We start from the raw sequence: 20,937 nt of genomic DNA, 5'->3' as shown, positions 1-20,937 counted from the left end.
CACCGGCGGGGGGAGCGGGGCCGCCGCGGCTGGGGTGGATCCGGGCAGGGCTGGGCCGCGTTTTTTTCTTGCCTGAGGAGCGGCACATGTAAACTGAAGCCAAAAGTCCCCCCTGAGCTCATGAGCGCGCGCGCGCGCGCGTGTGTGTGTGTGTGTGTGTGTGGTGTGCGTGTGCGTGCGCGGGCTGCTGTGTGCCTAATAGGAAATAGTAAAAGCAGTGAGGCAGGTCATTTTGAGAGCGATTATATTCCAGTCCTGGTCACCACATACACGGAGAGCAGGAGCGGGGAGCGCACGGGCGAGCGGCGGCGGCGGCATGAGCGCGGCGTAGAGGCACCGGCGGCGGCGGCGGCGGCGGGAGCAGCGCCCCGTGCCCGCGCCCGCGCCCCCGCCCGCCGCTGCCCCCTCCCCGATGAGCTCCTACTTTGTCAACCCGCTGTACTCCAAGTACAAGGCGGCGGCGGCGGCGGCGGCGGCGGCGGCGGCGGGGGAGCCCATCAATCCCCCGTACTACGACTGTCACTTCGCGTCCGAGGTGAGCGGCCGCCACGCCGCCGCCGCCGCCGCCGCCGCTGCCGCCGCTCTGCTCTACGGGAACGGCGCGGCCGCCGCCGGCTTCCCGCACCCCGCGCCCGGCGGGGCGGGGGGCGGCGGCGGCGCGGCCGCGGACTTTTACCACCCGGCCGGGGGGAGCCCCACGGCCGCCTACCAGCCGCCTCCTCCTCCCCCCGCCGCGCCTCCGCCTCCTGCCCCCTGCAGCGGGGTTACCTGTCACGGGGAGCCCGCTAAATTTTACGGATACGATAACTTACAGAGACAGCAGATTTTTACGACACAGCAAGAGGCCGAGCTGGTACAATATCCTGACTGTAAATCGTCCAGTGCTAATATTGGCGAGGAACCAGACCACTTAAATCAGAGCTCGTCTCCTGCTCAAATGTTTCCCTGGATGAGACCACAAGGTTGGACGCAGTCAAAAATTTGCTTCCATCTCACGTCTGAGTTTGAAACTTTCTTTTCCTCCTCCCGCTTCTTTCTCGCTGCCTCTCGCTCCCTGCCTCTGCATCCCTCTCTCCCTGCCTCTCTCCCCGCGATTCCTATCACCGCGGTGACTTGCGAGTGCACAGCGATACAGTGAGCAAGCAGGATCCTCCGCAGAAGGCGGCCGCCACCCCACGGGCAGCCCTAGCGTCGCCCCTCGGAGAGAGGGGTGCAGCTGACACCCGGCTCCCGCCGCCGCCGCCTGCAGGGGAAGGGTGCAGGGCCGGGGGGTCCCGGGCGCCAGGCAATAAAGTGACCCCGCAAACTCGGTCCCGTAAACCCCGATGCGGGGCGGGGGGGGGGGGGGGGGGGGGGGGCTGGGGGGCTGCCTGCATCTGCTATCGCTGGTTTTCCCGCACTCGTGTGTAAAGCTCCAGGTGCCTCCGTGCCCTCTGCTTTCTCTCCCTGCCTTTCTGCGGGGCTTCTCTCCAGGGATTGCCAGGGGGACTCGAGCCCTCGCTCCCTGCCTGCGCCTTCTTTTGAACGACCACTCCAACCTCCAAAACCCTGTGTTTTTGTTTTAAACAGCAGCGCCGGGTAGGAGAAGAGGAAGACAAACATACAGCCGATTCCAGACTCTAGAGCTGGAAAAGGAGTTCCTCTTTAACCCCTATCTGACCAGGAAGCGGAGGATCGAGGTGTCCCACGCACTAGGACTCACCGAGAGGCAGGTAAAGATCTGGTTTCAGAACAGGAGGATGAAATGGAAAAAAGAAAACAACAAGGACAAATTCCCCGCTTCCAGACAGGAGGGAAAGGAAGGGGAGGCCAAAAAGGAAGCACATGATCTGGAAGAAGACAGAGCTGAGGGCCAGACGAATTAAATTTTGCCCTAAAAGCCTTTGTGAAAGGCTATAAAAAATAACCAGCGCCATAGCCCGACATCTCGGCCCGTCTCCCCTTGTACGTGGTCCCGCCGTGGGACGAGTGAACCCGTGTCCCTCCGCTTGACATTTCTCTGCTTCGGGTGCTTCACTTGTTTGTGGTTTTGTTTTGTTTTGTTTTGTTTTTAACCGTATCCGGAACAATCTCTAGATTTAACAGTTCATCTACTTCTTTTGGAAATTTGATACAGAGTTTGTAGCAATACGTGTCTAATGATATATATAAATACATATTTTTTTGCAATCTTAAAAGACGGTGATTGCGGGAAACGACATAAACTTCCTAATAATAAATACTGATAAGCAAGACATTTAACAATGCTTTATTAATCAAGACAAGTGCACTTGTACTATTTTAATTCTTGTTCTTATCTTATGTTAAGTAAATTAAATAAATTTAATAAATTTGAAGAAAAGATCTTAGAAATATATTTAACCTTCTGCTATTGATATTTGATTAAAATAAACCAAATTTATTCAAATATAAAGTGTATCGGCTTCCTGGTATCCTCTTTGTAACCCACTCCTCCAGTAACCTTCAGAGCCTCTCCGCTCCTGGACAAACTCTCTCCTGCGCCTTTCCCCCGTCCTTCCTCCGACGCTGGGTGTTTCTCTGGGATCCGGGAATGGCACATGGGACACAAACCCTCGTTTTCGCTCCCTGCCTCCTGCACACCCTGTCACCGCCGCCGACGTTTCGGCGCCCGCCAGCCTTGGGCTCTGCGAGGCCGGGCTCAAAGCAGCGGCCAGCGGGGACCGCGGCCCCACCTGCGGGCGAAGCCCACGCTGCGGCCCGGCCCTGGAAGCCCCCTCGACGTGTGGGCCTGGGCCCTGCCTTCGCCTTTTTCTGTGCCTCTCCCGGGGCGGCGGGGCCGCCCGCTGCCAGCCCGGCTGGGGGGACGGGACCGGGGCGCAGGCCGGGCCCCCGCCGGCCCCGAGGTCTGCTCCCGACCGGTGCGGGGCTGCCGGCCCCGCCATGCAAACGGCGGCCAAACCAGGCCTAGCCTCCCACCGCGGATGGCGGACGAGCAGAGAAATGCAAAGTTTTTGTGGCCTTGCGTGGGGCTGTAATCATCTGTGGTCCCAAACCACGCATAAACGGGAAAAAAGGGCATTTTTTTCCCCCTAAATGTTATCTCACGGTTTGGGTGCAGTATCTCGCAGCCGGGGAGGGCAGAGCCTACGGCACGGTTCCCCGCAGCCACGGGAGAGAAGTCTGCTCCGATCAGTAAACCGGTTTAATTTATCTCCCCCTCTCCCCTCCCTCCCCTTTCTCCCGCTCCGCGGTGGGGTCCCGCAGACCGCGGTATCTGAGAGGACGGCCGAGAGCAGTCCTTTTTAGGAACAGCAGGCAGAGGGCTGAGGTATGAGGTATAAATCCCTACCAAGGTTTCTGCGTCATTTTTTCCCCACCGCCACACGCCCCGGTGACTGATGGTTCCGTGAAGGGAACCGCAGGGACGCGCCAGCCGCTGCGACAAACACGACAAATTTATATTTTCTGCCCGAGAAACGAGCCTGCTCCCGACGGAGCCGGGGCCGAGCCGGGGCCCCGCTCGGACACTCACACCTAGGGGCCTGGGGAGGTGCCGGCCGCCGGCCGCCGCCGGGCCCCCCCCGGCGCCGGGGCCCTTCCTTCTCCGCCCGGACAGCTCCGCTCCCGGGAACGGACCCGGCACGGCGGGAACCGCCGCCCCCGGGGTTGGGATTTGTACGGCGGGTTCAGTTCATTTCGTTTCCCTTCCTCTTCCCCCCTCCCCGCCACCGAGCCAGGCCCGCTTCCACTCCTGCAAAGCGCCAGCTCCAGAGGGAGGCAGAAGCAAGCGGAGCTATTGTTCTGGGTTTATTTTAATCGCGTAATCGGTTAAAGGTTGTAAACGCGGGGAAATTGCAGCAAAGCGGTGAAGTAAACATTTTGCTGCATGGATTTGCATAAATACACCGGTATCCCTAGAGTCCAGGAAGGATGTGGGGCTGGTGACGGCAGGTTTAAGGAAACCCAGTCGCCTGACGCAGAGAAAAAATTCCTCGCTTTTCAAAATATAGTACCGCTGCCAGTGGCACCGGCACGTTGGGTCTCCGGCCAGGGAATTAGCCTTTTTCTTCTGCTGCGCTTGCGGCCGAGGCTGGGCGCAGCGGGGTCCTGGCGGGCCCTGCCGCGGGGAGAGCCGTGCTGCTGCGGGGGGACCTTCACATCCGAGCGGAGCACTTCCTAGGCTAATATTTGTCCCGGAAAGAGCTGCTGCTGTAGTTGTTTTTAATTGCCAGACAAAGAGAATAAAATTAAAATATTCCTGACAAAGTTTCCGTTAGCGTCACTCTCCCTGGGCCGACCGGGAACGCAGCCACGCAGGCAAAAACAGACTTCCTTGTGCACACATCATTTGCGAAGGCCTAGCGGTGATTGGGATCGTCCCTGTCTTGTTTATTAGGAAAAATAATAATAATGAAAAAATGTATTTGTTAAGGTATTTCCCCCCGTAGCCTGGCAGCTGAATCTCTGCCTCATTCGTACTTGGAGTCTTGCTAAGAAAAAGAAAAGCGAGCCAGAAACTGGCCCGGGCGGTCAGTAAACTGCCGGTAAAACCGGAGCCATCGAGCTCCGGAGCAAGCAGCGGTATTTCGTCAGGAAAAAGCCGTCGCTGCGCTGGTCGCGGCTGCAGCGGCGGCGAGAGGCCGCTCGTGCGAGCCGCAGCGCGGATCTACCGCGCCTTTGGTTTCCGCGGAATTTCTCCGTTCCCACGTCGAGCAGCTCTGCGCGGCCGTGGGCGCTGCAGAGCCACCGCGAAAGGTGCCGGTGCCTCGGCCGAGGGACACGCTGCACGGGTGTACTATTCACGGGTGTGCAGCTGCCTGAAGCAGCGCTTTAAAAAGACTCCACAGCTGTAGGAGTGTTTATTTTTGTTAGCTCTATTTTCGAGGCAGGTACAATCAACACGCAGGCCGCTGCTGGAGGGCTCTGGCTATTCCCTGAAACAAAAATTGAGCAAGAAACACCCGCAATATTCCGACCCCGAGCCGAGCATTCCCTGTGGACACGGGGCCGTTTTTTTAGTCTTTTCGAGTACTTTCTAAGAATCGGATTTTCGCCGTTGGTGCCCCAGGTGCCAGCGCCCCCGGGAAGGTTTTGTGGGGGGCGGAGGCGGCCCCGCCCGGGGAGGCTGCGGGCAGCGGGGGCGCGATGACAGCGCCCGGCACAACCCGTGGGCACCGCACGCTCCCGCTGGGCAAGCGGCTCCGACTGTTTTTAAGTCGGCGACGTCTTCGGCTTCAGCAGCGGGCGCTAAAGGAAATGCGGCTTCTTTTAGGGCCCGGCGGAGCGGGGGGGGGATGCGGGTAAAGCCCCCTTTCGTTGGGGCAAGGCACGGACCCACCGGGACAGCGCGATCCCCTTCCCCCCCCCGTGCGGCTCCGCGGCCGCTGCGCGGGGTCTCGCCCCGCTTTCCGCTCTCCCCGCGGATATTCCGCGCCCCGGCCGTGCCCGTGGGGCCCCGCCACCGCGCCCGGGGCGCGCAGGCCGCGGACAGGCGGGACCGAGGACTCAGTAAAAGCGCAGCGCGCAGGCGAAAGAAACATGGCGCTGGGAAGCAGTATGTGCAAAATCCGCAAGGAATTGCAGTAAATTCCTTTTTGTTTGAAGAAAATTTACAACTTGGTAATAGACCTTTTTATGACCTATTTGGGCTCGTCATTGGCTGCGGCTGGTCATGTGCAGGCAGCGAGCGCTTTCATGGCCTTTTCCTGATTTCCCTGGCGAATTTCCCCCTGCATTCTGCCTTCAGAGAGCCTCAGCCCCTCTTTTCCTAACCTTTGTCTAGGCTGAGGTGTATGGCAGTCGCCCTCATGTTTGTGTCCCGCTCCCCGAAACCCGCGGCCGGCCCCGCCGCCGCCGCCGCGCTGACACTGCCCCGGCCCCGCGCCGCCTCCTCTCCCGCGCCCGCGGGGGGATGCGCGGAGCCCCGCGCCCGCCGCCGCGCCGCCTCCAGCCCCCCGCTCCTCTCCCGCCGCTGGTTGCCCCCGCTGCCGCTACCTCCTCCGGCACACGGATTGCTACGCGGGCGCAAAATGGATTACAGCGACCCTCCCGGGCTCCTCCGCAGGCGGGCAGTGCCGCGAACCGGTAAGCACTCGGCTCCCCTCGGGCTGGCCGCCGGTTCTCCGCGCCCGCGCACCGTCCCGCACCGCGGCACGGCGCCGGCTCCCCTGTCCTCCTGCCCCGCTGGGTCACCTGTCCCTCGGAGCCCCTTGTTATTGCTGTTATTGCTATCGCTATTATCTCTATTGTTGCTGTTGTTGCTGTTGTTGCTGTTATTGCTGTTGCAGTTATCGTTGTTGTTATTATCACGAACTGTTGTGGGCACGCCGCGGGGTGCGTGAGGCTGCCGCGCGGTCTGGCGCGGAAAGGCGCTGCGGGCCGCCACCCTCCGCGCCGAGGGGCGGAAGGCTGGGGCGCAGTGCGCGCAGGCAGCGCCTCTCCCGCCGCGGGGTTCCTTCCAAGAAAAGGCCTTTTTGGGGGCACTTTCCCCCCTGCCAGGCTGAAGCGCGGTGTGGTGGTGCTGTCGTTTGTTTCACCCATGGCGGAAGGGCGCTCGCGTTAACTTTAAAGCTTAACAGGTGTTTTCGCAGGAGAACCGGGGTCACTGCTCCCGCGGGGGCGGAGGGCGCGAGGCGGCCCCGTTGAGCCGGCCGGGCCGGGGGCTCTGCCCGGGGCCAGCCCCGGGAGCCCCCGCCCGCCCCGCCGGGGCGGCTTGGCACATCCTTCTCCCGCTCTACCGTGCATGAGCCCGCGCTGCGGCCCCGGCCGGCTCGGCGGGAGGCACACGGGCCGGGCTCGGCAGCGGGCGGGCGGCTGGCGCCGGGGCCGCCCGGGCGGCCCCAGCCCCGGGCTCCTCCTGGCCGGGCAGCGCAGAGCCACGGCCGGGAGCGCAGCCCCGCAGCACGGCCGCTTACCCAGGTGGAAGTCATGGGGGGCTAAGTGGGGGACGACTTTTCTAGAAAAAAAACCAACCGAGGTTTATTTTGAAATATGTAGAGGAGATAGAACAGTCACGTAAACTGTATCTGCGTTACCTATATACGTATATATATCCATATCCGCATTACGTGTATACGTACCTACACCCCTACTGTTCTCTGTAGAACATATATGCCTTGGAAATATATTATTTTGAACGTATATATATTTTACACATCTCCTCTTCATTTTCAAAATGTTAATGCACAGTCGAAACATACGCTGCCTGGTATTTAGCGTTTAGGTCGTGATGGAAATGCACCGTGCCATTGCACTGCAGCAATTTTCCGAATCGCCATTTACCTCAAAAGCAGCTACTTACTTAACGGCAAAGCAAAATGCCTGACGGAACCATAGCCGGTGAGGGTGGAAAGGTGTGGGACGTGTCCCAGGTACATATTTTGAAGCTGCAGAAATTCTTTTTAATCCATCCCCGAGCACCTCCCCCGCCTGCTAAGCCCGAGCCCCGCCGCAGTAAGCGATAGGATGCCTTTCCCTCACGCTTTGGCTCCTTGCACCAGCCGACCGCCCCGCGTTGCTGAAGGGCTTGGGGATTATTTGGGAGGAATCGTTTTCAACATAGCAACAATCTTCAAGAGTAACTTGGAAAGTATGTATTGCGTTAGGTTTCTCTCTCAGAATCCCTCCTAGGTGACACAGTAATTATAGATGCTTGGCTATAAATCTCTCCAAAAACTTCGAAAAATCTCGTCCTTGAGTTGTTTTCAAATTATTCGTAGCCTGGGGGAAAAGAAGAAAACAAAAGCAGGATGTTCTAACGAATTCTAATGTGCATGTGTGTGTCTGCAGGTCCATATGCTGACACATACGGATACACAGATGCATTTATGATCCAACTGGTTTATGTGGGAGTCGGCCCCTCCTAAACGGCTTCCTTCCTTCCTTGCTTTTTCTCTTTTTCTTGTTTGTTTTGTTCCCCCCCCCTTTCATTTCTTTCATTAACATCGAAGCACACATATGTATGTGTATGCTCTTAAATATATTTATGTGTGTGAGTATCCATAACAAACTCTGTATGTACGTGTATATACACGTATGGCACATATGAGGACTGTATTTGTATATATATTTATACACCTACATAACGTGAGCGCCTGTACGTGTGTAGATGTGTTGGTGTGCTGTAATTTTCGGAATACAGAATTCGCCTTCACATTTCCCACACCTGCTTCGTTTCCCGACGTGTTCGGCGGAACTTATGACTCATCTCATTTTTTTCTCGAAAGGAACGAGCCGATCCCTAGCCCACGCGTTACTGACGCAGGGGCAGTAAAAGAGCGGGACCGCAAAAGCCACGGCAGGAAGGGGCAGCCTGCGCGCCCTGGCAGTGCCCGGCTGGCGCCGGCTGCCGTTTGGGAAGCCAGGCTGGGCTCCCGCTTAGCTGCTGCAAGTTGCCCGGAGGAGAGGTGCGGCCGCTGCTCCCCGAGTCTGGCAGGGGCTGGGGTGCAAGGAGGGCAGGCGGGGTGGACTGCGGACCCGCGAAACGCGATAAGACTGAGCGAAGAAATACACGTTGGTTTTGCGCTCTTAAGAACAGCAAAGCCCGCCGATTCGTTCATTTCCCAATAATGTTTCTCTTTCCCCAAACAAATATAAGTCTCACGGGGTGTTTTATGAGCGCTTGGGGCAGAAAGAAATCCGAACAAAGACAGTATTTCACCCCTCGGTTGGCAGGCAGCTGTTAAAGGTATTTACGGCTCTACTGCAGTGCGGCACTCAATGCTGCTGGAGCGGGAGAGGAAAAAACAGGAAGCGAAAGGAAAAGATGAGGCACAATAAACATTGCAGCAGGTCGCGGGGGCCGGGCGGGGCGCGGAGGAAGGGTCTTTGCCAGAGACAAGAGGCAATAAAAGTGCATTCAGCGGCAGCGGGCTCTGCCCAAACCCACCACTCGCCTACCATCACCCACGGGGGAGGGGGCGGCGACAGGCGGGGGAGGCGGCCCGCATCGCCCACCCAGCGCCCCACGCCGGGGCCGCCCCGAGCGGGACCCCGCCAGGCTGCGGGGGCTGCGGGGGGCGGCCCAGCCGCCCGCCCGGCCCCGCCGTCGAGGCCCGGCTCCGCCGTCTCTGCCCGCGGGTGGGCGCCCGCCCCGACGGCCCGGGCCGGGGTCACCTGCCCGCGGCTCCCGCCCTCGGGGCGGCCGGGCCGGGGCGCGGAGCGGAGCGGCCGCCGGGGGCGCGGCAGGCCCCGGCCGCCGCCACCAGCCATTTTGTCTCCACGGCCTCTTCCAGGAGAAGGCGCTGTAGGACAAGCCTGGCCGCTCTCCCCGCCTGGGCGAGGGGCCCGCCGCCCCCCGCCGCCTGCCCCGGGCCCCGGACCCGGCCGCCCACCCGCCCACGGGAGAGGCCGGCCGGCGGGCGGGGGGCACGGGTGGGGCCCTTACTCGCACCCCTGGGCGCCCCTCCGCGTTCCCTGCCTTCCCCACGGTGCCGGCGGGGCTCACCTCGAGTGCCCCGCCGCCCTCCCGGTCACCGGCCCGCCCTTTGATGTCGGGCAGCCACCGTTTCCTTCCCTGCCCCTTTGATGTGGGTGCCAGAGCACCGCGGCGGCCCGCACCCGCCTTCCCGCCGGCTCCCTTCCCGCGGGCAGAGCCCCGGGCCCCCGCACACCCCCCCTGCCCCCTGCAAGCCGGGGCCCGGCAGACTTCCCTGCCTCCGCCTCACCTGTTGCCTCCAGGCTTCACCTTCCCCAGCCGTGCCCGGGCATGACCCTGGGCCCCGGGCCCCCGGCCCCCCGGCCGTGCCTGCCCCAGCTAGGCGCTCCCACGGCCCGCAGCCTCCCCTCCCGGCCCCGCGCTCCTCGCCCGCTCCCCCCGCGGAGCCGGGGTGCCGCCGCCGCTGCCCCCGTTTGATGTCGGGGCGCCGCCCGCCGCTGCCCTGCCCGCCCCGGGCCTCTGCTGCCGCCGGATCTGCCCGCGGGCGCGGGGAGCTGCGGGCAGGGCCTTTGCATGCCCACATCCTGCTCGGCGAGGGCATGGGCGGCGAGGTGACTGTGGAAAGGTCGGGGTTGTGATAAAAGCAGAGAGGGCTAATGCGTCGGACGCTATCAAGGCGCTCGGTCGGTCTTCAAAGCCAGAGATGGAGCCTGTCATCTTCTGGCGGTGTGGTCCTCGGGGTAGGATGCTGGTCTTCGTGCCTGTCAAGTAGCATCGAGAGCGAGGGCGGTTTACACATGAGACTGAATTTCCCCAACCCTTTTATCGCAACAATTACCAGAGGGAAACCTGGTAATTACTGGGTTACTTCATTCCACATCTTATCCATCTCCAGATCGTCAGCCCCTAATATGAGAACTCGCATCAAAGCCTGGAGAATGAACTGGCCAGAGCTGCAAAGTCAGCTTTCACATCTGCATTTTAGAATAGGAAATGTGAAAATCCTCCGAATTCCCTCTTCAAAATCTCAGGGCTAGAATTACTCACTTGCAGAAACATTCATCTTGCCCCTAGATCACAGGGGAGCTGAATCTCTCTCATCAACTCCTCTCTCTCCCACAGCCTCACCTTTCCTAGCCCCAGCCTCCCGGACCAGTTTGCCCCACGCACACGCCCGGCCCGGGCCACCGCTCCCGCCCCGTTTGCCAGGGGCTGATGCTCCGGCCGCCCGCCCGCAGCGCTGCCCCGCTGCCTGCCCCGCCGCGGCCCCTCTCCTCCCGCACCCGCCTGAACAGAGCTGGTGGGCAGTGCCCTGTCCCGAAACCCTGGGCTTCTCCTGCCCACGAGATGCGCCAAGAAGCGATCGCAGACACGCGGGGAGGGACGTGACGCTCCCCGTGCCGGCACAGGGGATGGAGCCCACCCGTGACCCCCGCTGCCCGGGACCGGACCTCCGCCGCGCCCAGCACCCGCTGCCAGGCCCGCGCCAAAGGCATTTGGCTCCGCATCGTGGTTCTTGTCGTCCCAGCCTGTTTTCCCCACATTTTGTTGGACTTGGCCCTTGCACCCTTCCCCTCGCGTCCCCATCCGTAGCCTTTTCCCCCACCTTCCCAGGGGACGGGCATCCTCCTGTCTTTTTGCAGCTGCCTGTCGCTGAAGCCATTCCCCCGGAGGCCAGTGAGGACCGGGCGTTTGGGGCGGGGAGGGGAGCTGGAGGCTGCCACGGAGCCTGGTCCAGCGCCTGCCGCGCCCAGGCCCGGGTGCCCGAGCGGGGTGCGGGGCACAGCCCCGTGGAGCCCTTCCCCCGCCTGCCCGGGGCTGGGAGCGCGCGCCGTGCTCCGGCTGAAAGCGACCCACGAGTCAGCCCCACGCAGGGCAGCCCACCCCTCTCCCGGGGGCGCCTGGCCGGATCCCCCGGGCTTTCATCGGCCACCCGATGAAGTTGTTGAAATGTCACCTTACGCACTGCCCCTGCCAGCTGCCCTGGGCAGGGGGGCAACACGGAGAAAGAGCCGTTCCCCAGCTTAGGCCGGTAATAAAGCATGAAGGTGATGCTGTATGATTAAAGCATTGACACGAAGCAAGGAAAATAGCGGAATGCAAAGTAACCCCGCGTCGGAAAGAAGGAGCAGGAAAGGAGCTCAGGACGCCTCTTGCTCTCTGGAGAAAAACTAATAGATCAACTGTGATTTGAGCCACCTGGAGAGTACGGCGAGAGCTAGGCTGCCCCTTTTAGGCAATTTCAAACTTGTATAGCCAGATTCAGTAGGAAATGGCCAAGTAAGAGCAGACCAGGAGGGACCTAACTGGCGTTAGATAGGCACCACCCCGCTGGTGCCACCACCCAGCAAGGAGCCGAAGCTGGCTGGCTTTTCAGGGCTGAGCCCCTGTGCAGAGACGCATCGGCATCCGCACCCGCGGGCCGGGGGAGCGGCCGGTCCCCTCTGCCCGCGGCCGGTCCCCGACGGGGCGGACGCGGCTCCTCGCCCCCTAGGGAAGGGACAAGCCCCTCCTTGGGGCACCAGGAGCTGCTGGCCGCTCCAACTTCCTCATCTTAGCCACGACAGATCGGGAGCTGGTGCCCGGGCTCCCGCATGCCGTGTGGCTGCCGGGGACATTTGACTTCCTGTCCTCGGGCTCCTTGAAATTCTCATTTGCTAACTCACACCCTGCTCCCTTCACACCAGGGCTGTTTTATTGTTTTATAACCCTCCTTAAACTTCCAGTCCTCAAAGATCTCATTGTGGCAGGCTTCACACTTTCTCCCTTTCCAAAGCCCGGTGCCCTCGCTGTTTCCAGCAGTTTGGTCGCTTGCAAAGGTCGGCCCGGTGCCTGGCGAGCCCGCAGCCCCTGGCACGGCTCGCCCGAGTTGAACGAGTCACAACCATTTTCCAGGGGCGCCTGACCAAAATCCCATAAACATCCCGGGAAGGGAGAGAGGGATATCCTCTCCCCCCAGTACTTCTGGGTTTTTTACTGACGATGGGCTTCCCTGTCCCCTCAGAGATGCAAAGAAAGGGTTCAAACGGGTACCCTCGGCAAAATGCACCCGGCTCCCTTCTCGAGAGCAATTCGGGAGCGCTAACTCCCCTCTGAGCAGCTTTCCCTCCAACACGCTCCTCAAAAAGGCCGGCATAACGCCGCGGAGCTGACCTCCCGCCCATCCCCGCTCTTCCGACCCGGTCCCGTTTTACAGGACAGATTCAGCGAACCTTTATTTAGCGAATAAAAGTTTAAAGCTGAAGGTTATTTATGGTTCCACAGAGATAGGTCCTGAGTGGCTATTTAGAAGCACGTGATTCCAATAAACTTTGTTTTATGGCTTGAGAGTTGACAAGCCAAAATATAATTCCCACCATAAATTAGTTTAAGAGCATACAAGTGCAGATGCTTTCGTTCCTGGAAGCAGTAATCGGGAAAGTGTTAGCAGGGAACCGTCTGCGGGAATGCGGCCGTGCAGGCACCTCTGCTCCCGGCTCCCCCCGGCCGCGGCGGGGGCGCGCAGTAAGTCCGCTACCAGCCTCCCCCCGCCGCCGCCGCGCCCGGGCTCCCTCCCTGCCCCGGGAAACTCCGTGGGAGTGGGGAAGCAGCGCTGCTCCGCCCGGCACTGCGGAACAGCTTTGCTGGGGAAAAGGGACAGGTAGAGCTCAGGTGGTGAGGGCAGCGCCGGGAGGAGCGGGCTGCTCCCCGTCCGAGATTGCGGAATTTAATGGGACATCTGATTGGAAGCTAGCCTTTTTTATTAAAAAAAAAAAAAAAAAAAAGGATAAAAAAGAAAGGAAAGGACCCGTAAGAGAATGTTTAGTGCCGAAACGCTGATATTGTTCCACTGTCCTCGCAAGCTCTGAATGCTATCAAGAGTGGGCAGAACTAAGAAAATATTTTTTTAACAAAAAAAAGTCTTGGGAAGCTCTATCTAGTGAACTATTGATACCGAGGCAATCGCTCTGTGTGTAATACGATAACTTCCCAAGATATCGTAGGAAGGTGACAGAAGGGGTGAAAAATCGCTTACAGAAAAGAAACCCCCAATATTAGCATTTTCCTCTAAAATATAGGTTGCGTTTTCAGGAGCATTAGACCGAGCGCGTGTTTTTGTTTTCCTTAATGTGATCTTTGAATGTATTTATTACGAGATTTGAAGGAAAGTTCAAGTCAAATCCGTCCTTCTGTAATGAAAACAAAGACGCATGTGTCGTGGTTACTGTTTGGTTAATTAGGTGATCTTAAAGGGGACCTATCCTAGAGTAATCCGAGCTTTATTCTTATAAAATTGTAGTTCTTTCTGTGCTCAGCACGGATACGATGCTGCCTGGCATATTGTGACATTTTATGGGTGATGGTTTAGCAAAGGTGATCTGAATATTTCATTTGTAAGTGACTGGATTGCCACAGAACAAAAAAAAAAGGCCTTTGTTATTCTTTTTTTTTCCATCAGTGAAAGAGGGAGGTCTGACTTTTCATCCCTTTAGAAATTATCCAGTATAAAATCTAGACTATGAATATTAAAAGTGAAAGATCACACCCCGGTCACAGGGAAAGCATGTGTTCATAAAAAACTGCCTGAATGCAACGTGGTCCTCATTCGGAAGGGGCTTCCACCCCACCACTCCGCTGCTCGCAGGATTTACCACCAGCTCCTCTCTGCCTTCATCTATCAAACGTGCTCTGTAACTGTTCTCCAGAAATATCACCCGTATGTGGAATACAACAGTAACAAACGTTTTTATTGCAACAGGTTCGGCAGCATGGAAGGACATCCACGGTAAGTAACCTCTTATTTCTTGTAGAGTTTGCGATGCTTGAAAATCCTGTTTCTTCCCTCCAGACTGGAAGAATTTAAACTGATGTATCCCTGCTGAATGTTGCTACAAAAAAAAAAAAAAAAAAAAAAAAAAAAAAAGGAGAAAAGGCTGTCAGCATGTGAAGTCTCTGTGGAGTCGGCTTGTGGTACCATGTCATAACCCCGGCTAGCGCTAAAGGTGCAGCCTCCCGGGGGTTTATTCTAGGGCTGTACAGGTGTCCTCCTGCTCTTCACCCCCCCGAGGCAATCAGCAGCCTTTCCGGCTCGGCTCGGCGGGGCCGCCCAGCGCCTCCCCGCCCAGAGCCCGGGCGGGCGGCGCCGTGCCCCAGCGCCTCAGGACCTGGGCTCCCCCCCCTTGTCTCCAGACGGGGTGCAAAGCGGAGTTGTGCCTGCTCTCTAACGTCGACCTCGTTTGGCATAGCCTGGTGAATGAGTGAAGGAGGCTGGAGGCTGTCAGCGCCAGCCAGCCGGGTCAGCCCACGCTGCAGCCGGGTCGTGCGGGGCGGCAGCGCTCGTCCTCTGGTACTAGGTCTCTCCGGGCAAGGGAGAGTCAAACGTGGATGTAAATGCTGTGAAGGCGCGGGGGGGAGTGGGTGTCTGAGCTTAGGAGGGCAACCTTTTGCTGCAGGGGTTTCCGCATCCCCGATGGTCCCGCATGAGTTGCGCTGGGGGGACCGAGGGGAGGGCAGCAGATCTGTGTGCAGCAGGCAATGCTGTTGGACCTTTCTGGCTGCAGTAAGGAGCTAAGTGCATCAGTCCTGGTGCTTCAGACTGAGACCGGCTTGTCTCTCAAGGAGGAAAAGAAAGCCTGCGATATTTGCAGATTCATTCATTCGGTATATGTTGCCCTCCCTGCTTCTGCCAGCCCCGGAGCTGTCGAGGAGCGGAGCTGTGTTTGTTTGCGTTTCTCCCTGCTTGCTGATAAATAATCTCTTTCACTGCTTGTGCCAGGCTTCTTCTCTTTTTGCCTTATGTGGAGATATTGGTTTTCGAGCCCTTTAAATACGAACTAAAGAATCGCCTCCAGCGTTGCAGTTTTAATTCTGTTCCATAGGTAACTTTCCTCCCCGCGTAGCTCAGCCTTGCGCTGTGTAGATGCCCTTGGCATTTTACTCCAGGGCCGGCCCTAAATGTATGGATTACTTGTTTTCTGCCAACGTACATTTAGCATACTGATTATGAACCAGAATACAAAAAGCCTGGTAGATCAAAAGCGTTTTGTATGGGCAGTTGAACAGGAGGTGAATATATAACGCTTTTGTTCATCAATAACTCTTTGGCTTTGACCTGTCTGAGCAAGTCGTGCAATAAGGTGAAACGCAGGTCACAGCGTCTAACAAATATGAAAATGTGTAGTATTAAAGAGAGCGGGGAGCTGCTGCTTCCCCAGCCCCATCGCTTCTCCCCGGGCAGCCCTCGGCGGGCTTGGCCGCTCCCGGGGCTGCCCCAAACGCAGGCTCCGTTTGGGGGGGGGGGTGTTACCCTGCCAGTTCAGCCGGGTGGTTAATACCCCGCCCCGGGGGGGTGCTATCCCCCCTCCCCTCAGAGAAAGGAGGAGAAAGCGGGGCGAGCCGCTTAAAATAGTTGGGTGGAGATTTAAATAATCCGGGGCGGCGGGGGGGGGAAAGAGATTAGGGACACAAAGTCGTTTCGAGTTGCACTTGCTGTGAAGAAGACACCACCGCAGTGCTAAGAAAGCAGATGTTTAAAAATAGCATCCTCCAGATCAGGCAGCTGGGAGTTGAAGGCAGGCAAACAAACCGGTACACATCGCTCGGATAAACGCAACACCCCCAAATCTGCCCTCCGCAGTGGTTGGACGTATCACACCCGCACCATTATTTGTCCTTATGGTGCCTGTTTTAAATAGTGGAAGGAGAAGAGGTTGACCGCAGGACAGCAGTGAGGAGCTGGGTCAGACACAATTCATGAACTTTTGTACTCCTGTGTGCCGCTGTCGACAAAGTAAAAATAATGAAACTTTGTGATATGTTTGTAAATGATTTCGGCTGACCTCTCGCCCTGCCCTTCACCATAAACGCTACGGCGGGGAGAACCTGGGAGGGTGCGAGGCTGCGGCTCGCAGGCAGCTCGCAGGGATAATAGCTAGACCAGCATAATGGGATGAAGGTAAATTTGGAAACTCTCTGCTTCCCGAGAGCAACTAACTCCAGCCTTTAATCTCCTCTTTTTCACCGATCGCTGTTTCTGTTGTCGGCTGCTTTACTTCTGTTTCGATTTTTTTTTTTTAATTCTTTTTTTTTGTCTGGGGGGGGGGAGGATTTCTAATTATGGAGAATCTCTTCAGATTCGTGTTAGCCTAAATAGATAAAGGCTCTTTTCTAAATTATTTTAACCATTATTATTCTAAATAGCGCAATTTGACCGGTAACGTCCGTTTTTCGTAGCGAGGACGTAAACGGCAGAGCATTTAAAGTGAGCAGCAGGTCTTTCTGAGAATTTGGTAGGCGAAATTCATCGCTATAAATTGGTGGAGAGTCGTAGAGCTCTATTGCAGCGATAATACCAAGCGTGAATCTTTTCTGAAATCCCACCTTCCTGCAAATCCGTATTTCAGAACTGAGTCCCAGCAGAATAGTTTGCATTCCTCAGAAGACAGTAAGGACTAAGAGAATTGCAAAGACCTGCTCTATTGTAGATGAAAACAGAATGTTATTACGTTGTCTATATATACCCTGTAGAACCGAATTTGTGTGATATTCATATAGTCACAGATTCGATTCTAGGGGAATATATGGTCGATGCAAAAACTTCACCTTTCTGCAAATGGTTAGAAGTTTAAATACTGGCGGAATCAAAAGGCGTGTGCGTGCCGAACACTCAGAAATTATAAAAGTTTTGCTGCCTCCCTCCTATTTGCTAGGTTTTAGGACGTCTCTTAAAATTTCAGTTGTCGTTCAGTCGTAACTCTCACTGACAGACTGTGAATTTAAACAGTTAATCTCAGCAGAAGTTACAAATTTTCTGAAAAAAAAAATTATCTACCAATCAGTGAATGAATCTTTAAAAAGATACTCATGAATTAGCTAGATCTGCCAGAAGTTAGCAAATTTTTTCTGTCAAGGGTCCAGATCGCATCAAAATATTTACGACAGCAGCAAAAGCAGCATTCGCCTCACTGGAAGGTATTTACTTGTGCTCCAGGAATGATATTGATGAATGAAGACCGAATTTACCTCATTAAACCCGTGATATTTTTAACCTAATTAAATGCCGTCTTCAGCTCAATTGATTGAACTTCAGCGGTTAAAAGTGAACGGTTTCTTGCCATCTGTATGATTTTACTCACACGCGTGTACAGATTCGCGTATATACGTGGGCGTTTGCCTGTGTGCCCCCATACGTGTGCACACATATATATTGAGGCTTGAAAGTGAATGAGAAGTTACTGATTGCCTAATTTTATTCAGCAGAACTAAATTCTGGTAACTTTTGGATGACCTCTGCGAGACAAAGACAGGACAGATCCATTGTACGTCATATTACCCTCTTCTTTGATGGCTTTTCTTTTCCTCGCCTCCTTGCCCGTTTCCTCCCTTTTAACCCCACTTCAGCTCCTCGCTCCGCGTATTTCTTTCGATATTTTATTTCAAGCGAGGTGACGAACCCCGCTGGCGACTGCGGCCGGTCAATCGGCCGGCGGGGCACCGCCGGTGGGGGCTGCGGGCAGGCGGCTCGGACAAAAGGCTGGCCCTACCTGCGGGCCGGGGAGGCGGCCGCCGCCCGAGGAGCGTCCCCGCACCGCCGGGACCTGGCCCGGGGGGTGCGACCCGCCGGGGAGGGGGGTCACCCGGTTACCGGGATATTATGGAGTGAAATTGGTGGAAATGCTGAGCTGCGGAGAAATCCGGTGATCGGCTCCCGCCTCCCCATTGGCCGGGCCGGTCACATGCCCGCCTAACTTTATTCAGTTGACAGCAAGTAGGAGGGCTCTATGGCAGGGGAAAAAAAGACAACACGAGAAAAATTAGTATTTTCTACCTTCAGAAATTAATGGCCATGAGTTCGTATATGGTGAACTCTAAGTATGTGGATCCCAAATTTCCTCCTTGCGAGGAATATTTGCAGAATAGCTACCTAGGCGAGCAGGGGGCCGAGTACTACAGTGCCTCGCAGGGCTCTGATTTCCAGCACCAGGGACTCTACCCACGGTCAAACTACAGCGAGCAGCCCTTTAGCTGTAGCAATGCCCCAGGCTCTGCCGTGCAGCCGCGGGGTCACGGACAGGAGCAATCCGGCCCGGCGAGCCACTTCCCCGGCCAAGCAGAGCATTGTCCACCGCCTCCAATGTCCAACTCGCGAGCCTGCAGCCAGCAGCCGGCCCTCAAACCCCCAAACGGGTCAGCACTTAAGCAGCCAGCAGTAGTTTATCCCTGGATGAAGAAAGTCCATGTTAACTCGGGTAAGGATCCTCTTCTTACTTTGCTCTTCTACCCTGCTTCCGATCGTCCTCAGCGACGCTCGCCCGAGTCCCTGCCAGACTCGTGGACGAGCTTTTTAAGCCGAGGTAGCCAATTACACTCGTCATAAATTTTTATTGCTGAGGAAATAGGCCGTTGGCCATGCGGGGCTTTGCCGTGCAGGGGAAAAACTCCATTTTAGGAGCCTGCTAGGGGCTCCCAGCCTACCTAGCTGCGCTGCGTGTGCCTGGAGCGCCTGCCTTAAATGAGGGGGAGAGCAGCCCGTCCATTGTAAGCAACTGGGACGAATCCAGCCCGGCCACATGCTCGCAGCTCGTAAGGTTTTCTTTTGTAAAGTCGAACCGGCAAGTCAAGATTAGCTTTGTAAAGTTCTCCGTATTTTTTTCCCAGTGAATCCCAATTACAACGGAGGGGAACCTAAACGCTCCCGCACAGCTTACACCAGACAGCAAGTCCTAGAACTGGAAAAAGAATTTCATTTTAACAGGTACCTGACCAGGCGCCGCCGTATCGAGATAGCCCACACTTTGTGTCTCTCTGAGCGCCAGATCAAGATCTGGTTTCAGAACAGAAGAATGAAGTGGAAAAAAGACCACAAACTGCCCAACACGAAGGGCAGGTCTTCTTCCTCTGGTTCAAACCCCCATTTACAGACTGGTTCCAAGGACCATCAGACTGACTTGACAACTTTGTAGAAGAGGTGAAATTTTCCATTTCATCCTTTGCTTCTGACCAGTACTGTACATAACTGACACTGCCCAAGCAGAACCTGCATGTAGCAGCTAAGGACTCGAGAAACTGTCATCTTTCTTTAAGGTACCGTTGTACACAGGAGACAAAATGACGCTACTTTGGACTTTTATTTTATTTGCCTCTGCTAGCACAACCTAAAAAAGAAAAAAAAGGGGGTGGGGGGCGGAAAGAGAGAGAGGGAAAAAAAGACACATCATGCAGGCAGTGGGAATTGGGAAAATATTAAACGAGACCTTCTGTCCATAAAAAGTAATAAATCATTGAAAATGAAACTGTCCTGTGTTTCAGTTTTGAATTTGAAAGTGAAGGTTTGATGCTTTATTCTGGGATTTTTACTTTTAATTGTCTTTTTATCCCATGCAATTTCGGGAGGATGCATTTGGGCAAGTTGAGGACAGGAAATTTATAGCATAGTCTTTTATTTGAACATAAAGACTAGTAATTGTGGACTTTTTGTGCTGCTTTACCTTTCTTGGTGTAATGAAAATACTTGCTCATTTCCATAACGTCTCAGAAGCTGTGCATAGGAATTAAGTGAAAACGGGTTATTTTATGTACTGATAGTGTTAGCGTATTTATTTATTTGTTACGTAGAAGAGTGAAGATAAAAAGAAAAATAGTCAAACCAAAAACGGGGAAGGGTAGCTGAAATACAGTATTTCTCCTTCCCAGTCTCATGAACACATGTGTAATGTTTACTTGTCTTGAACGTACACAACTTTCTTGTCCCTGTTTTTGAATTGCCTTCTTTGTGAATAGGAGAAGCGTCCCTGCTCCTTACCGTGTGCCATCCAGGGCTAACAGGCTTGAAATCTGTTTCCAAAGTCTCCTCTGCTCAGCGCTGTGCTTTAAACCATCGATACCTCATTTAAAAATGGGGGTGGAAAAAAAGGGGGGGGGGGAAAGACCACAAAAAACCCCAACCCCCGCAACAAAAAACTAAAAAGAAAACCCCAGAGTGAAAAATTAGTCCAATTTCTGATATAACCTGAGCCATTCAAAGCTGAAAGCTGAATGCATTCTTTCAATCAGATTTTAAATTTCTTTTCTGCCCGAGAGAGAGAGGCTATGTGGGTTGCTGCTTTGTTTTGTTTTGGGGTTATTTTGGTCTGCTGGGTTCTTCTTCTTCTTTTTTTTTTTTTTTTGAAGAACAGTGATAGTTTTTAGGCAAACCACAACACATGACTTCAATGGTTGGAGATCTCAGCAAGTTGCTTTCAGGGAAAGGGGAAAGGCTTGGATGGGAGCAGAGCTGGTCCAATACCCACGGATTTGTCCCTGGTTGCTGGCTGCATCGTGCCAAAGTTTTAGTGTGCTGTAACTACCAAACCCAGCCAAACCAGCTGCCTCAGCCACTTACACCTCGGCTCAGGCGGTTTTAAAGCTCAGCCCTTACCTCCTGTAGCCTCAGGGCAGCCTGGCAGAGGGACAATATCATCGAAATTGTAACGAGATGATTCCTTTATTAAAGGAAAAGGGGGAAAGAAGGAAACCCAGTGCAAACGCTGAAGGGAGGTGGAAAGAGCAGGGGGTGACCATCTCCAGGCTGGGTGCTTCCCACTGAGGACTCACTGCTTTCTGGGCTCACTCGGGAAAACACT

General features: G+C 55.7%; 3 protein-coding genes across 7 annotated transcripts in view; all 3 read left to right on the top strand.

Moving 5' to 3' along the window:
- Positions 1–289: 289 nt before the first annotated feature.
- Positions 290–2,407, top strand: HOXD8 (homeobox D8). Of its 3 annotated transcripts, XM_087732142.1 has the most exons (3): positions 315–535; positions 815–962; positions 1,570–2,399. In XM_087732142.1, exons 1-3 carry the CDS (start codon positions 413–415, stop codon positions 1,863–1,865), a joined length of 567 nt encoding a protein of 188 aa, XP_087588268.1. In that variant the 5' UTR covers positions 315–412; the 3' UTR covers positions 1,866–2,399. The 3 variants fall into 3 exon arrangements, with proteins under 3 accessions (XP_087588267.1, XP_087588266.1, XP_087588268.1); XM_087732141.1 differs by having other exon boundaries at positions 290–962; positions 1,573–2,407; XM_087732140.1 differs by having other exon boundaries at positions 303–962; positions 1,570–2,403.
- Positions 2,408–5,733: 3,326 nt separating this feature from the next.
- Positions 5,734–20,937, top strand: part of HOXD3 (homeobox D3) — a 32,095-nt gene continuing 16,891 nt past the window's right edge. For both annotated transcript variants that reach the window (XR_015699005.1, XM_087733323.1), the window contains exon 1: positions 5,734–6,045. The gene's annotated coding sequence lies outside the window, so the exon portion shown is untranslated. The remainder of the gene's footprint in view (positions 6,046–20,937) is intronic.
- HOXD4 (homeobox D4) lies at positions 12,729–19,544 on the top strand. Of its 2 annotated transcripts, none has more exons than XM_087733326.1 (4): positions 12,729–12,841; positions 14,076–14,102; positions 17,573–18,564; positions 18,974–19,544. In XM_087733326.1, the coding sequence occupies exons 3-4, from the start codon at positions 18,156–18,158 to the stop codon at positions 19,276–19,278; spliced, it is 714 nt and encodes a 237-aa protein (XP_087589452.1). In that variant the 5' UTR covers positions 12,729–12,841; positions 14,076–14,102; positions 17,573–18,155; the 3' UTR covers positions 19,279–19,544. The 2 variants fall into 2 exon arrangements, with proteins under 2 accessions (XP_087589452.1, XP_087589451.1); XM_087733325.1 differs by having other exon boundaries at positions 12,736–12,841; positions 17,576–18,564.

Source organism: Nipponia nippon, unplaced genomic scaffold, assembly GCF_047370975.1.
Source record: "Nipponia nippon isolate SJK-2023a ecotype South Korea unplaced genomic scaffold, ASM4737097v1 scaffold_5, whole genome shotgun sequence".
Taxonomy (NCBI): Eukaryota; Metazoa; Chordata; class Aves; order Pelecaniformes; family Threskiornithidae; genus Nipponia; species Nipponia nippon.
Note: the sequence above shows the minus strand (reverse complement) of the source record. Positions and strands in the feature narration are given on the sequence as shown.